At 50.0% G+C, this 13923-nt stretch overlaps 1 protein-coding gene across 9 annotated transcripts in view; it reads right to left on the bottom strand.

Moving 5' to 3' along the window:
* Positions 1-13923, bottom strand: part of PRDM11 (PR/SET domain 11) — an 87737-nt gene that overhangs the window by 11735 nt on the left and 62079 nt on the right. For 7 of the 9 annotated variants that reach the window (XM_088789533.1, XM_074336256.2, XM_019746432.3 and 4 more), the window contains one exon: positions 3183-3370. In XM_088789533.1, the coding sequence (XP_088645659.1) occupies positions 3183-3370 (188 nt within the window). Of the gene's footprint in view, positions 1-3182; positions 3371-8711; positions 10919-13923 lie in introns of those variants that run through there. The other 2 variants (XM_074336258.2, XM_019746434.3) reach the window with 2 other exon arrangements.

The following is a 13923-nucleotide window of genomic DNA, read 5'->3' as shown; positions in this document are numbered from 1 at the left end:
AATGACTTCAAAAAACTTTGGTGAGCTCCCCAACAGTAAATTATTTTAGCCCAATTCTTTAAAAGAACCAACAGTTTCATGGATGACTGCAGAAGTGCAAATGCTGCCTGGAAGGACAGATTGCTAAGGGGGAGCCTCAGAAGTTCCTGACAGCAGCCTATGGTGCTAGGGAATCTCAGACTTCCTAGATCTGGGGTGGACCCTGGGAGCTGTAACTCTAAGGAAAGGCATAACCTGAATATATGTTGCAATTAGGCTTCTGATCACTGCATTTGTGAAAGACCTCTGAGCGAAGGCTAAGACATTGCCATGTGCAATCCAGATGACCCACGCAGTGGCCAAGGCTTCCCACAGCTGGCATGGGCTGCTGTGCCCTGGTCCATGTATGACTCCAGCTTTCCTGAAGGTAGCAGCACAAAAGCAAGTAACCTATTCAGGACCCCCCTTTTGTGTCTTCACATGAATGCTTAGGGAACGACCTTATCTCTAAGGCTCCCAAAACTGAGGTGGCTCCACGCAATGTGGCTCCACACATTTGAGGGGCGAAATAGGTGATGAAAGGAACTTTTTAAAAATGCAACATATTTATACAGATCAGATGTGACACTTGCCCATTCAGAATCTCTAAAAGTCAACGTCTGCCCTTTCACTTTCTAGCAGACCAATCAGGCAGCAAACAGCTGAGGATAACTGGAGTTCAAGGCCACTCATCACCAGGGATTCCTCCTGCCTCTCTGCTCAGAGTCCAGATAATTCGAATGTCCCAGGATGAGCAAGAAGCCTCTTTGGACTCCAGGCTTCCAGAAAAATCCATGGGTCACAAAAGACCTTTAAGCATTATGAAATTGAGTCTAAAGCCTCCATACAACATGGAGGGAAACACCACAAAGTAAATTAATGACTCAAAGTCGATCAAATAACATAAATTCTTTGACTATATGCGTTAGATGTACCCTATTCTTAAAAGATAACCACAAAGGAATAATTTATACTCGCTTCAGGAAGCAGTTCTGGGCTCCAACTAATGCCCCTACTTAAAAAGAACGAATAACTCATGCTCTGGCCTTTATCAGCGCTCCAGCCTCCAATTATGAAGATGCCTCCTTCCATGCAAGACCTTAAGTGACTGAAGGTGGGGGATCCCCACCCAGAGCAGGACTGGCACACAGACTAAGATACCACTACCCATTTCTAGAGTTTGCCAAAAGTACAGACTATAGAGACACATGTCCAAAGGCCATTGAGCTCCATAACTGCTCCCAATGGCTTCAGAACCAAGCACAGCCACTGCTCAGACTCTGCCGCATAGTGGTTTTCAGTTTCCTTCCTGTTCCCTACTTCTCAGCCTGGCCAGGAATAGACCCTCCTTCCTCCTGTATCTTCACATGCCTTGGTGTATCTCATTTCAAGTCTGTTGCCACCCTCCTTTGAACCTGAAAGCTCACTCCCTCCTCTGAGCATTCCTTCCTCTTGGGTCTCAGGGCTCTCTGAGGGTGACACATCTTGAGGTGCTTTGGAGAAGGCACTGGGGGGGGGGGGGAGGACATTACAAATCCAGAAGAATTCAAAAAAATTATGGCCAAGGGATGGAACCTGTGTCCTCAGATATGACTTCTCTTGGTTTTCTTTTCTTCTGGTGGTATGATTCTTTTGGCGACTTCTTGGCTGTCTTCATTCATTTCTTCTTTTATCCATTCGACAAAGATTTATTGAGCATCTACTATGTATCAGATGCTTTTACAGAAGGTATCTCCTGAGGTCAAATGGAAACCATCGGAATCTCATCATGGAAACATGCCTTCCCAAGTGAAATCAGCATGGACTCAACCCCCAGATCCGAAGAAGATAAGAGACGAGTATATCTACTGGGTCTCCTCTCACTGCCCATCCAATCACCAGATACCTTTTACCAAGTCAGGCAGCCGCTGTGCACTCAATGTCCACAATCTGCTTTGTTCTGTTTTGTTTTTAAAGATAACTTAATTTCAGTGGATCACTCCCACCCCCTTTTCATCTTCTCCACTCATATTTCAAATGAAACTTTATTTCCAAGAAGAAGGTTGAGCAGGAATATGATACGTTAGGGCTTGGGTATAGCTTTGTTTCCTGGGACCAGATGGACTCTGGGTCTTTGGACGTGTGGGTTTAGTGCAAGAAAGTTCCCATGGAAAGAAGGACCTGAATGTACCAGTTTACCCTGGCCAGGCCGAGGATGGAGTAAAGAGGCAAAGGGCGAGGGGCTGGGGAGTATTTAGAATCACTCTCAAATGACTCATGAAAATGGAGCCTGGATGGACATTCTCACCCACCAGGCCACTACCCACACCTAAGGTCACCTTACAACCTTCTCATTCTAACAGACATTGTTCTTTTGTTTTGTTTTGTTTTTACAACATATCATTATAACTTCTAGGAATGAGACCAGGAGGAAGCAGGGAAGAAACTAGTTTTGTCTGGGAGGCCATATAACATTATTAGGTTAGAATTTAGAGCCTGGACTCGACAGTTATGGGTTAGAAGCCCAGCTCCGCCCTTCCTAGCCATGTGACCCTGGGTGAGTCACTGTATTTCTCCGATGCTGTTTCTACGTTTATAAGATGCAGATAATAATCCACATGGGGCCGTTAGTATTAAAGTCTACAATTCAGGGCTTACAATGGTCAACATAGATACTGCTCTAAATGTGTTCTATTACCCAGCTAACTCAGCACCGGGAAGGTACTACTGTTGTCATGGTTACGTGGGACACCATAGAACGCCTGCTTAGCACATATTAAGTCCTTAGTAAATGTTACCTATTATTGCAGCAGTAGCAGTTTATAACATCTCTCCATCAATTTGGTGGTGGTGGGGGGGGAGAGAATAGGATCAATTTTGATTGAACTCATGTACTTGGCTCTGAGGACTTGTCTCTTCCCCTGATACTCTGAAATGTCTGTAATAGGGTTTCTGAGACTGTTTCTTAGGGAGGAGAACACACTGTGTTGCTGGAGACCTTGCCCAGCCCAGAGCTGCTGCTCAGACCTGGACCTTCTGTTCATCTGAGTCTCTCTGGGTCTCCCCATTGCTGACATAGTTATTTCCCATTAGTTTTCTTAGGATGCTCCGAGAGAAGCATTCCCGGCCTCTGTAGGGGCTTGGCGGCGGCGGGCGTGGCCCTCACCTCCAGGGTGCGCACTCACCTCTGGCCAGATTTCGGTGGATGGTTTCCTGGGACATGCTGTGCAGGCGCTTCATATAGTCCTCGCTGTACCAGACCCGCAGCCGCTCCCCGGGCCGGATGTCCCGGCACGCCCGGAAGTAGATGTGCTCGCTGTGCTGGAATGCCAACAGGTTCTGCTCCCTCTCCTCCCGGGAGATGACCACGTACCTGGGGGCGAGGGGGACAGGTGAGAATGCATGGGCCACACCTTGGTGAGTGCCTGCTGGTGCTGGGCACGGTGTTGGTCCAGTGATGGTGGTTAGAGCACGTGGACATGTGCAGAAGTGTCCAGGGTAGCTGCCCTGCCGAGGAAAGGAACGCCAGCTAGAGCCAGTTCCCTTGTCTCAATACCACTGTTTTGTGTGACCTTGAGCAAATCTCTGAATCTTTAAGACTCTCAGTTTTCTGAGACTGGAAATGACTACCTCCTTGCCTAACTCCCAGGTTCTACTAAATACAAGATTCAACGCCAGATGTAAAGGAGATTGGAAAACTGAGAGATCATCCTGTCTACTGCCCACCAACTTTTAACCACAGGGATCCCCTGACACCCGCAGGCCTCTGATGGTGGTGAGGATGGGGTCCTTGAACCGTTTTCAGTAGCAGAAATAATCCATGTGACCATGGTGACCAAGAGGTCAATTAATAAATACTAAAGATCAAAATCTTTTCAAATAGCAGGTAAATAGAAGAGAAGGTAAATAAGAGGCAAGGAAAAGTTAGCAACCACTGGTTAATCTAAGTTATTTTAAGGTAAGGAAACTGAGGCTTTGAGAAGCTAAGTGACTTGCCCAAGGTCACATAGCTAATAAATGGGAGATAGAGCTTTGAGGTCTGTGCTTTTCCCACTAGAACTCATGTCTCCTGTGTGGGCATGTTCAGCAATGTCCAGATAACCTTTAAAGTTCTGTCAAACCCTCAGAATCGATGGCCCTCATCCATTCTCCCTGAAATGACAATTCTAACAGTCCAAAAGCTGAGATGACATAACATCGGCAGAGAAGTGGATGAGGACGTATCAAAAGGGCAAGAGGAAAATATGTGGAGTTTTAGGGTTTGGTGCTACACCAGCGTCTAGGAAATTTGCAGTCAAAAATAAACTTCTTTTCCTTATGCTATGATTTGTCTCAAAAGCCAGTAAAGAAATCAAAGTCTGTCTGACTGGTGAAGTCCAAAGTATTATATTAGGAGCAGTCCGGGGAAAACAATAATTCACAGAAAACATTCAAAGAGGTTATGAACACATGAAAAGTATTCAGCATCATTAATAAGAAATGCAAAGTAGCACATTATCTCATTGGCACAACATTTTTTTTTAATGCTATCTGTATTGGTAAAGGTGGCGAGAAAAGAGCCTTCATATTCATGGTGGTAACGGTGGTGAATAAACTGGCCCAACCCCTTGGGAAATAATTGGCAATAGGAACTCGAACAAGTATTTGTACATCTGTGTTCATCAGCATTATTCACAATAGTCAAAAGGTGGAAGCAACCCAACTGTCCAGTACTGGATGAATTTGATAAACAAAATACGGTCTATACATTCCCTGGAATATTATTCAGCCATAAGAAGAAGGACATTCTGACATATGCTGCATGAATGGACCTTGAAGACACGTACTAAATGAAATAAGCCAGTCATGAGATGACAAATACTGTATGATTCCACAAAGAGGAGGTACTTGTATGAGTTATCAAATTCATAGACACAGAAAGGAGAATGGTTGGGTGACAGGGGCTGGGGGGCGGGAGCAGGTAACGGGGAGTTAGTGTTTCATGGCTATTGTTTCAGCTGAGGAAGATGAAAAAAGTTCTGGAGGTGGATGGTGGTGACTATACTTAATGCCACTGAACTGTATACTTAAAAATGGTTAAAAGGGTAAATTTTGTTATGTGTCTTTGCCACAATTTTGAAAAATTTATTAGAAAAGAACCCTAAAACGTGGACCAAGAACACAAGCCCTGCATACCACCATGCTGCCTATATACTGTTCAGAATAGTGCAAAAGCCGAAACATTGAAACGTCTAATACAGAGAAATGATTTAATAAACCGTGGTATATTTGTACGGTGGAATGTTACTCATCTATAGAAAAACGGTTTCAAAGGATTGGTCATGACATGGAAAAATGGTTCTGATATAATGCACAGTGAGGACAATAGGTCTAAAAGCTATTTATATTATGGTTCCAATCATGCTTTAAAAACGAGCCTCAGCAAACTACTTGAAGGAAATATACCAGTGTTTCAATGGTGATTATCCATTACAGGTGGATTGACTTCTTTGTAATTTTCTGTACTTTTCCATGTTTTCCTTAATAAGCAATTATTACTGTTACTCCCACTCCCACCCCTGAAAAAAGAAAAGACGTCTAACGCCGGTTCTAGTACGGGGTGGCAGTGGTGGCAGTGACAGCAGCCAGCAGCATTTCGAATCTACATTCCCAGTGCCCCAGGCATAGCACCCCTCACATACCTCCTGCCCCTTCTCTGGACAGTTCCTTGTGCACTCTGCCCTGCTCAGTCCTGGAGGAGGCTGTGACCTTACGAGGGGGACCACTTGAGCCTACGGACCTACTATGACAACAGGATGTAGCAGACCCTGGGGAGTGGGGGGTAAGAGCAAGGAGGACGGAAGAACAAACACTAGCTTTGGCTGCTTCACCCCTTTGAGAGAAGTGAGTCATGAGCTCCACTCGGAGGGTGTTGGATGTGCAAGATTTATGGCATTTAGAGCCCCAGAACTTGCTTTTGTCCAGGATCTTAGCCCTAATGCATCTTGTGTTCTCGTCAGCATCCAACATGAGGGTTGGTCTCCCTGAACTGTGGAGACAATACTGTGACCTCGGACACCCAGCCATGATGTTATTAACAAAGAACTCAGGGAAAAGGAAAAGAAGACCCTTGGCCCAGAGAAGTCTCCAAATGAATACTTCCCAATCTCAACTCTCCAATTGCAAGAGTCTTGCCTTGTTTCCGTATCTGAGATATCTTCTGAATGTGCAAAATATTTTCCAGTGCTCAATTTAATGTGAGTCTTGCATTTGACATCCAAAATTCATCCACCTTGCAGGTAGCATTGAACACAACTGAGGTCGACCCAAACTTTCCTACACCCAGATGCAGAAGGCAAACCATTCATTTATCTTTCCTCACAAGATTCACTTGCATCACAGAACATAAGGAAAGACTACAGGCTTCTCTTTGTTCAGTTTCTAAACAGCCATCAAGCTCTAAAGACTGGAATTCTTTTCCCTGGCACTCAACTTTAAGAGAAAAAGAGATGAGGAACGTGTAACTATCAGGGATTTATGCTAAAGAGCAACTTCTAAAATACGTCAGAAGGTTTAGAAAGATTTGATTTCCCTTTCCACCTGCTGGTGTTTTCCTACCCCCAAATAATCAATATTTAGGAAGAGAACCCCAAACCTTTGTACCCATCACAAAGTAGCTTCAAAGACAGATCAGAATTTGTTCACTATCTGGTTGTTTTGAAACTTGGTATTTGCAATATGATCCATACGGCAACTCTCAGTGAATCATAACAACCCAGTCCCCTGAGAAGATGTTGACGCTAAATAATTTCTGAGGCAAAGCTAAGTGGAGCCAGGTAAATCCCCACACCAATTACTGTACCTCTAATCAGGTCTTGCCCTTTTAGTATTCCACAGTAACACCCCATGGCTTGACCCACTCCCAGGACCCTTCCATGCCCACACGACAATCCCTTTATGAAGGACCATGCCGGTCCCATTCCATGGCCACAGGTGAGCAAGAGCCCTCCCTGGCACATAAAGCTTCCAGGGAGTGACAATCTTTCTATTTGTTGAGTCTCCAGTCACTATCTCGTCGGAGAGAAGTCAGAAGGGAAGTAGAAAATGCCTAGCACAGGCTGCTCTGCAAATGTCAGTGCTCCTTTGATAGCATTTCCAAATCACAGCCACAGAGTTGGGGACCTTTGAAGCAATCCAAGGGGTGGGTGGTGTGGGAGGGTGTGTTATGGACTGAATCTTTCATGATGAGAATGCATTGTTTTTTATTCTGACCTCTTCACTAACTTTTGGGTACTGATAAGACACTAAGACCACACATCTCAGACCTTAACCACTGTGTCTTATCAAATGCACCATATTTTACGGCTGGGTCAGGAAATGACTACCAATTCCAACCCAAGTGAGAAAATAACCCACGGGTTGTCCATTTCATTGCAGGGGAAAGACAAAGCCCAGGCGCAGACACTCCTGCTCAGGGGGTATATGCCTCCGATGGAAAGGAAGCTGCACTGGTCACAGAGGCAGAAATGGGAAAAGACTGACCGAGGAGAGGTTGGACTCTGTGTTCCCACATGCATTTGGGTCTCGGGCTGCGAGGGTCTTTGGGTCATGCATTCATCTGGTTTCGGATAAAACATCACCCAGCTGGTCCTTGGCATGGCTGGAGGCCTCAGACTCTTAGAAGGGACTTCCCTATCTCAGGTTGAAATTGGCTGCCCATTCATTTCCATCCACTGGCCCCATTTCACCTTCCTGTTTTGATGTGCTAGCCCCACAATCTCCACTCAAGCCAAGAAAAAGAAACTGAAATCTTTTCCATCTGAAGTTGACCAGTGTTTTCATCTCTCTGTCCCCTCTGCTTTCAACTTGACCCCTTCACTCCTCAGACCCAGAAAGACCAGCCATCACTGCTTAGTACCTTGACTTTGATGGCAAAGACGCCAGGCTGTTTCACAGCATCTTTGCATCTCCTGGAAATCGATTATCTTGATTTCCACGGCCATGATATTTTGACCAAGAACGGCAAAGGATGACCTAGATTCCAAGAGATCAAAGGCAGGCTGGAACCTTCCAGAATGGGGATGAATCCCTGATCAGGACGTGGGGGTTTCCTGCTTGGGAGAACCTCTCTGTGTGACTGGCAGTAAGCCAGGGCAATGTGCCTGTTAGGAGGCCCCCTCCCTGCTGAGGAGACCCCCCAAGAGAAGCCAGAGAAAGCTGCTTCAGTTACTTTGAGAAGCCTCAATTCTAGGTGGGCAGGGCCTTGCCTATGACAGAGATACCTGGATCAGTGGGGAGGTATCCAAAGAAAGCTCATGCCTCAGTACTCCCTGAGGTACATGGCAAATGGATAGCCCCTGACCCTTCTGGAGTCTCCTGCCAGAAACGGTGATTTTTTTTTCCAGGACCCCTAATTTACTTTTGGGGAATAAAAGGTAAAATTCATTTAGCAACATCTCACTTTTGACGTGCAGAGAAATTAAATGTAGCAGAATGGTTTCATATGTGGATGCTGTGTCTCCCTCAGTCCATCAATTCCTTTCCTTTCCTCTAAGGGCCTTGCGTGGTGCTGAATAGAGGGCATCTGAGAGCTTATGGGAAATGCCAGGGGCACTTGAGCCCCTCTCGCCAGCACGCTTTCCCTTAGTCATCTAACCCCTGCTTTGGGGGCCTTGAGATTTTCACAGGAAGCAAAGAAAGAGAATACAGACCAAAGAAAGATCCTGGAGACTGGGTGTGTTCCAAGTGTGAGATCAATTTCTTTTTATTGCCATCTTAACAAAAATACTTGGGAAGGCAATCTTTGATTCCAGCATCGAAGAGCCGGGCAATGCCAGGCAATAATCAAGCCATTGGGCCGTTGGACAGGGGAGTGAGTGGTCAGTTTGGGGGAGCGGGAACCCCCAAAGAACCACAGAATGAGGAGATGAAGCCAAGGCCACGGGGACATTGCAGTTGCCCTCCAGTCTCCCTACAAGGGACAAAGCTCGGTCTGGGTTTAGAAGCAGCACTCTAGGAACGGCCAGGCAGGCACTGGGTATAGCAGTCCTCTGAGCCCCACTATGGCTCTGGAGGCAGGTGTGGGAGGGTGGGGGGCTGGGGTATGAGAGTTTCTGCCAGGGTCAGCCTTAGGCCAGGGAGCAAAGAAGACACAGAGCTGAGCTGCACCCATGTCAAAGCTAAGCTTGCATCTGCCACCCCCACCTCCCTCCTTAACTCTGAGAACCTGGCTCTCTCCCCACACTCCAAAACGAAACATGAAGCTACAGATCTGTGTAGAAAATGCGTATGCAGCCCAAGCAAGCAGAGGCGAGGCATGCTGGAACCTGGAATGGACAGAAGCCCTGCTGGGCTCTGGGTTCTTTTAGAAGCCAGAGGAGGGGTCTCCTTCTGGATCCTGAGACTGAGGCCCTGCCTCTCCCCAGCCACTGGCTGTCAGCCTTCATGCCAGGGCAGGATGAGCGGACTCACCTTCTAACTGCTGCTGCTGCCCCCCCACTGGCACTCAGGAGAGCTGAGGCAGGGCAGGCAAGGAGCAATACCCTTCCCAACTCCAGATCTGGCCTCCCACAGGGGAGCCGAAAAATCCACAGACCTGGCTTCCAGTCCTGCTCCCCCCCTCCCCGCCCCCAACTGCTGTGTCATTTGTCATCTATGAAATGCAGATGATAATGGCAATCATGAGGATAATAATACCCGACTTGGCTGCCTCTCGGCTGTCCTGAGAACCCACTGAGATCGCACACCTGCAGTGCAGGGAAAGCATCCAGTGCTCTCGCTAAGAACGCCAGGTCGTCTTCTCCTTCCTCCGACGTCATCCCATTCTTCTTCCCACTCCACAAAAGGCAAGCACAGCAGCTGAGCACACGCACACAGGAGGGCAAGCAGAAGGCCAAGGCAGGGGCACCACCTGCCAGGGCCATGGCCCTGGGGGAAGGGAGGACAGACCCCTCCTGGAAGGGCTGAGCTCCACCTGCCCATCCTCAGGCCTTGCCCCCTTCAAAAGCAGTAGAATTAGGGCCTGGGAGGCTGACGCAGCAGCCCTGAGGATGGAAAGCAGGATTCCATTCGGATGCTCCTCATGCTTGTTCCCCTCTTCCCTGCAAGACCTGCTGCCAGAGGGTTCAGACCAAAAGGAGGCTGACCCTCCAGGCCAAGCACGCATCAAGCAGGGAGCTTTTCCTGAATCTTGAGCATCTGCCAAAGATGAGAGAGTGGGGCTGAATACATGCTCTGCTAGAGCACAGGGCAGCTGGCCTGCACTCGGTGAGGAGACGACAGTCCCCCCAATATCCCATAAGGGTTATCAGTCCTGGACATGAGACTGGCCCGTCTCGAGGCCCGACACCCTCCGCCAGCTCTCTTCCTCCCTGTGCACACCGGCCGGGTTAGAAATTGTGCTTTCTCTTCCGAGACCTGGTAGTCCGTGTGGGGACTGGTGCTGGGACTGGTGTTGGGGGAGCCTCGGCCTGGGGGGTAGAGCCCACGGGGGCGGCCCCGTCCGGCCCCCGCTGCGATGCCTGAAGCCCATCCCGGATCTCTGTCAGCGTCTGGCACATCTGACCGATGCGGCTGGTCAGCTCGGCCATGGCCTGGCTGATGACGTGCATGCTGCTTGCCATGTCCCGGTGCACGGTCACCAGCTGCTGGCAGAACTGCTGGAACATCTCAGTCTGCTGGGTGTGGGCGTGGAGAAGCTGCCAGTCAAGGCCCATGCTGGGCGGGTTGGGGTGCGGCCGAGGGGTCCTGCAGGTGGCCTGGGCCTGGGGCGAGGGCCGGGGCAGGGTCTCTGGCTTGGGGCCCACCGTCTCGGACTGGTCTGAGGAGGAGGAGGAGCGGAGCAGGGTGGGCCTGGCCAGGCAGGCTTCTTCTTCCAGTGACCGCTGCATGGGCACCCGCAGAGGCTGCCTCGAGGGCCCAGGGGCCTCCTCATCTTCATCATCTTGGGGGACAGAAACAATGAAGGGCAAATGATTACAACAGGGAGAAAGGGGGCAGCCCTGGGCTTGGATTCACCCTACCCCCCAAAAAAAATTACCCTAGCATCCCCCTCCCCTGTCACACCTCAGCCTAGTTTGGCACACGTCCACTGTCCTCACACCCATGAAGAAACACTTGCTCCCCAAACCCCTGAGATGTGCAGGCCAGGCACCCCTGGGAAGAGATGTGAACACAAGCAGTGCCAGATTGCTTTCCTTTTACAGGAACAGTGACAGTCTAGTGTGAGAGAGCTCAGGTCAGGGGACTTGGGGACCTCAGTGTCAGTGATGACATGTCAACCCAATCGTTCTCTTCATCTCTCTGTGACTCAGTTTCTGCAAAGCAAAGATATTCACTGCTCTGTCTATTTCCCCAACCACCTGCCCACCTAACAGGGTTGTTAAGAAGACTACACAGAGAACAGATGCAAAGGCAGGTGGCAGAGATGACAGAGGGACACCTGCCAAAAGGTACTGGGATGCCGCTCTAAGTTCCAACCTCCATGAGGCAATTTCTGAGTTGCGTGGCGCCACCTTGTGGCCTTGCTGGAATCTGCAACGTTAAGTCACTGTTGGGGGCGGGGTGGGGGTGGGGCGGGTGGGGAGGGCAGGATATTGACAGGCTGGAGAAGGGAAGCAAGGGATGGTGCCAGAACAGACAAGCCCAGATGGTGCTGAGCAGGATATCTACCTCTGCAACCAGCCCTGACACCCTTCCTGGCCCCACAAAGTGAGGGCAGACATATCGCTCCAACCCAAGAGCACTTGATGGCATGCAGGGACCATCAGACAGACTGCTGCTTGCAGTTAGTCACATGGAGAGGCCCAGCCCCTGCTCACGGGCTCGGATCGCTTATGGTCACGGTTATGCGCTGATTCTCAAGGCCGGAGTAAAATATATATAGGCTGACCCTACTGACAGGCATATCGTCCCTGCCTGTACCTGAGAGGCTGAATTCAGAACGGGTTAGCCCCAGGGGAGGTGATGGGAAGACAGACAGATTTCTTCTGGCCCTTAGCCCAATGCCTCCCAAGGGCCTCCGGGTCTCACTTGGGTCGGCACAGTAAGAGCCTAGTGCCTTGTGACCCCTCCTAGTGGGATAGCAGCCATTCCTTGAGAACTGGGGAGTCCCATTCTGGAGTGGCAGGGTTGGAAGGAGCAGGCAGGGTTGGGGTGATGCTGCTCCCTCCCTTCCAGGGCCTCATTCTACGGAGCAGCCGGCCAAGTGCTGTAACAGCTGGTCGACTGGCGGGGAAGGAAAGGGAGGGCTGGCTCAGCCTTCAGAGGAGGACATTGGGCCCCCTGCCCAGCCCAGGTGACATTTGGTAACCTCATTACCTTCAGTCTCGGAGAGATAGAGGGGTGAGCAGGGCAGGATTTAGGAATGGACTTTACTGGGTGCTGGGCCCCCTTCTTTTTCTAATAATTGGGTGGAATCGTCCCGAAATTTAGTAAAACACTGACACACTGGGAGCTGGCAGATCTGGGTTCGAGTCCTGGTTCTGGGACCACCTCTGTTTCTGGAGCTTAGATGCTTCCTCATCTGGGTAACAAGGAAGTCAGAGTAGACGGTCTCCATATTCCTTCCCAGTCCTGAAAACCTGAGTCTGAATGGCCACCTGTCAGGAGCCCCAGCCAAACAGGAAATTAGCAGATCCCAATGGCAAGGGGCCTGGGAAGGGAAGGCTGGGTCTGTGCGAACCACCTTCTCACGGGCTGGCCAGTGGCCGGCTTCCCTCGAGCTGTCCTGCCCTGCTCAGTCTCTCAGAGGCCAGATGGCCTCCAGTTGGAACTGTGGGCCGAGAGCGGGTGTGTGCAGAAGCAGAGCCCAAAGGGGTGCAGCCCCAGCACAGAAAGGCCTCAATTGCTCCCCCTTCTGGTAAGCCCAACCAGAACTACAGTCCCAGCAAGAACTACTGCCGGCTGAGCCAGGAGATCCCGCACCCCAGCCCCTGGGAGCAAAATCTGTCCTGAGACACAGGAAGCATAGGGGAAAGAGGAAAACAAGTGCTGAGAGAGAAGAGGGGGACATGGGGGCAGTACGGATGGGGAGGGGGCCCAGGGACCACTAGAGAGAGCCGCGGGGCAGACAGCAAGAGGCCGACTGCAGAGAGAAGTGGGAGAAGGCAGCGAGCGTGGCACAGAAGTGCAGGAAACAACACAGAAAGAAAGATGTTAGGAAGAGACAGAGACAGAGAAACTGATCTTTCTGTGGCCTGGGCCCTGAAGACTTGGCTGGCTTCCTCTCACGCCCCCTCCCCCTCCCCCTCGCCTGCTCCATTGGGCTTCCCTGGCTCCTCTCTGTTCCTGGAACGTGCCAAGCGCCTTCCTGATGCGGGGCCTTGTACATGCTGTTCTCAGCCTGCAAGGCAAGGCGCTCTCCTCCCCTCCCCTCCCCTCCCCTGTCTGTGCCCCACGCAGCCACCGGCCTGGTTAACTCTTACTCACCCTTTGCATCTCAGTTCAACTGTCACTCCCGGGAGCCTTCCCCAGCCCCCGGAGGACAGCCTGTTCCACCACTGCTCGCTTTCAGAAAGGGCTCCTACATCATTTGCAGCGCCACAGGCAACATGCAAATGCAGGACGCCTTGTTCATAAACTATTAAGAGTTTCAAGAAGGGACCCACAGAGCATCTAACCCCGCACAAAGCCCTTGTGAGTTCAGGGTCCCGAGCGATGGCACAGGTCACACACCCATGAGGTCCGCCCTCAGAACTCCCTGTACTGGTCCTTCATCCTTCATTACAGATTCCCTTATACAATTATTTACTTAAAGTTTGTCTATTCCCACGAGTCTAGGAACTTCCCAAGAGCAGGGCCGGTGTAGGTTTTATACACAACTCTGTCTTCCCAGCTCCCAGCACAACTCCTGGCGCAGTGTTCAGGAAATATTCTAGAATGAATGAACGGAAAGGGGTGGAGAAGACAGAATGGGACAAGGAGGGAAGACTTGGAAAGATGGGCGAG

Source organism: Rhinolophus sinicus, chromosome 14, assembly GCF_057876585.1.
Source record: "Rhinolophus sinicus isolate RSI-liver-muscle chromosome 14, RSI-T2T, whole genome shotgun sequence".
Classification (NCBI taxonomy): Eukaryota; Metazoa; Chordata; class Mammalia; order Chiroptera; family Rhinolophidae; genus Rhinolophus; species Rhinolophus sinicus.
Note: the sequence above shows the minus strand (reverse complement) of the source record. Positions and strands in the feature narration are given on the sequence as shown.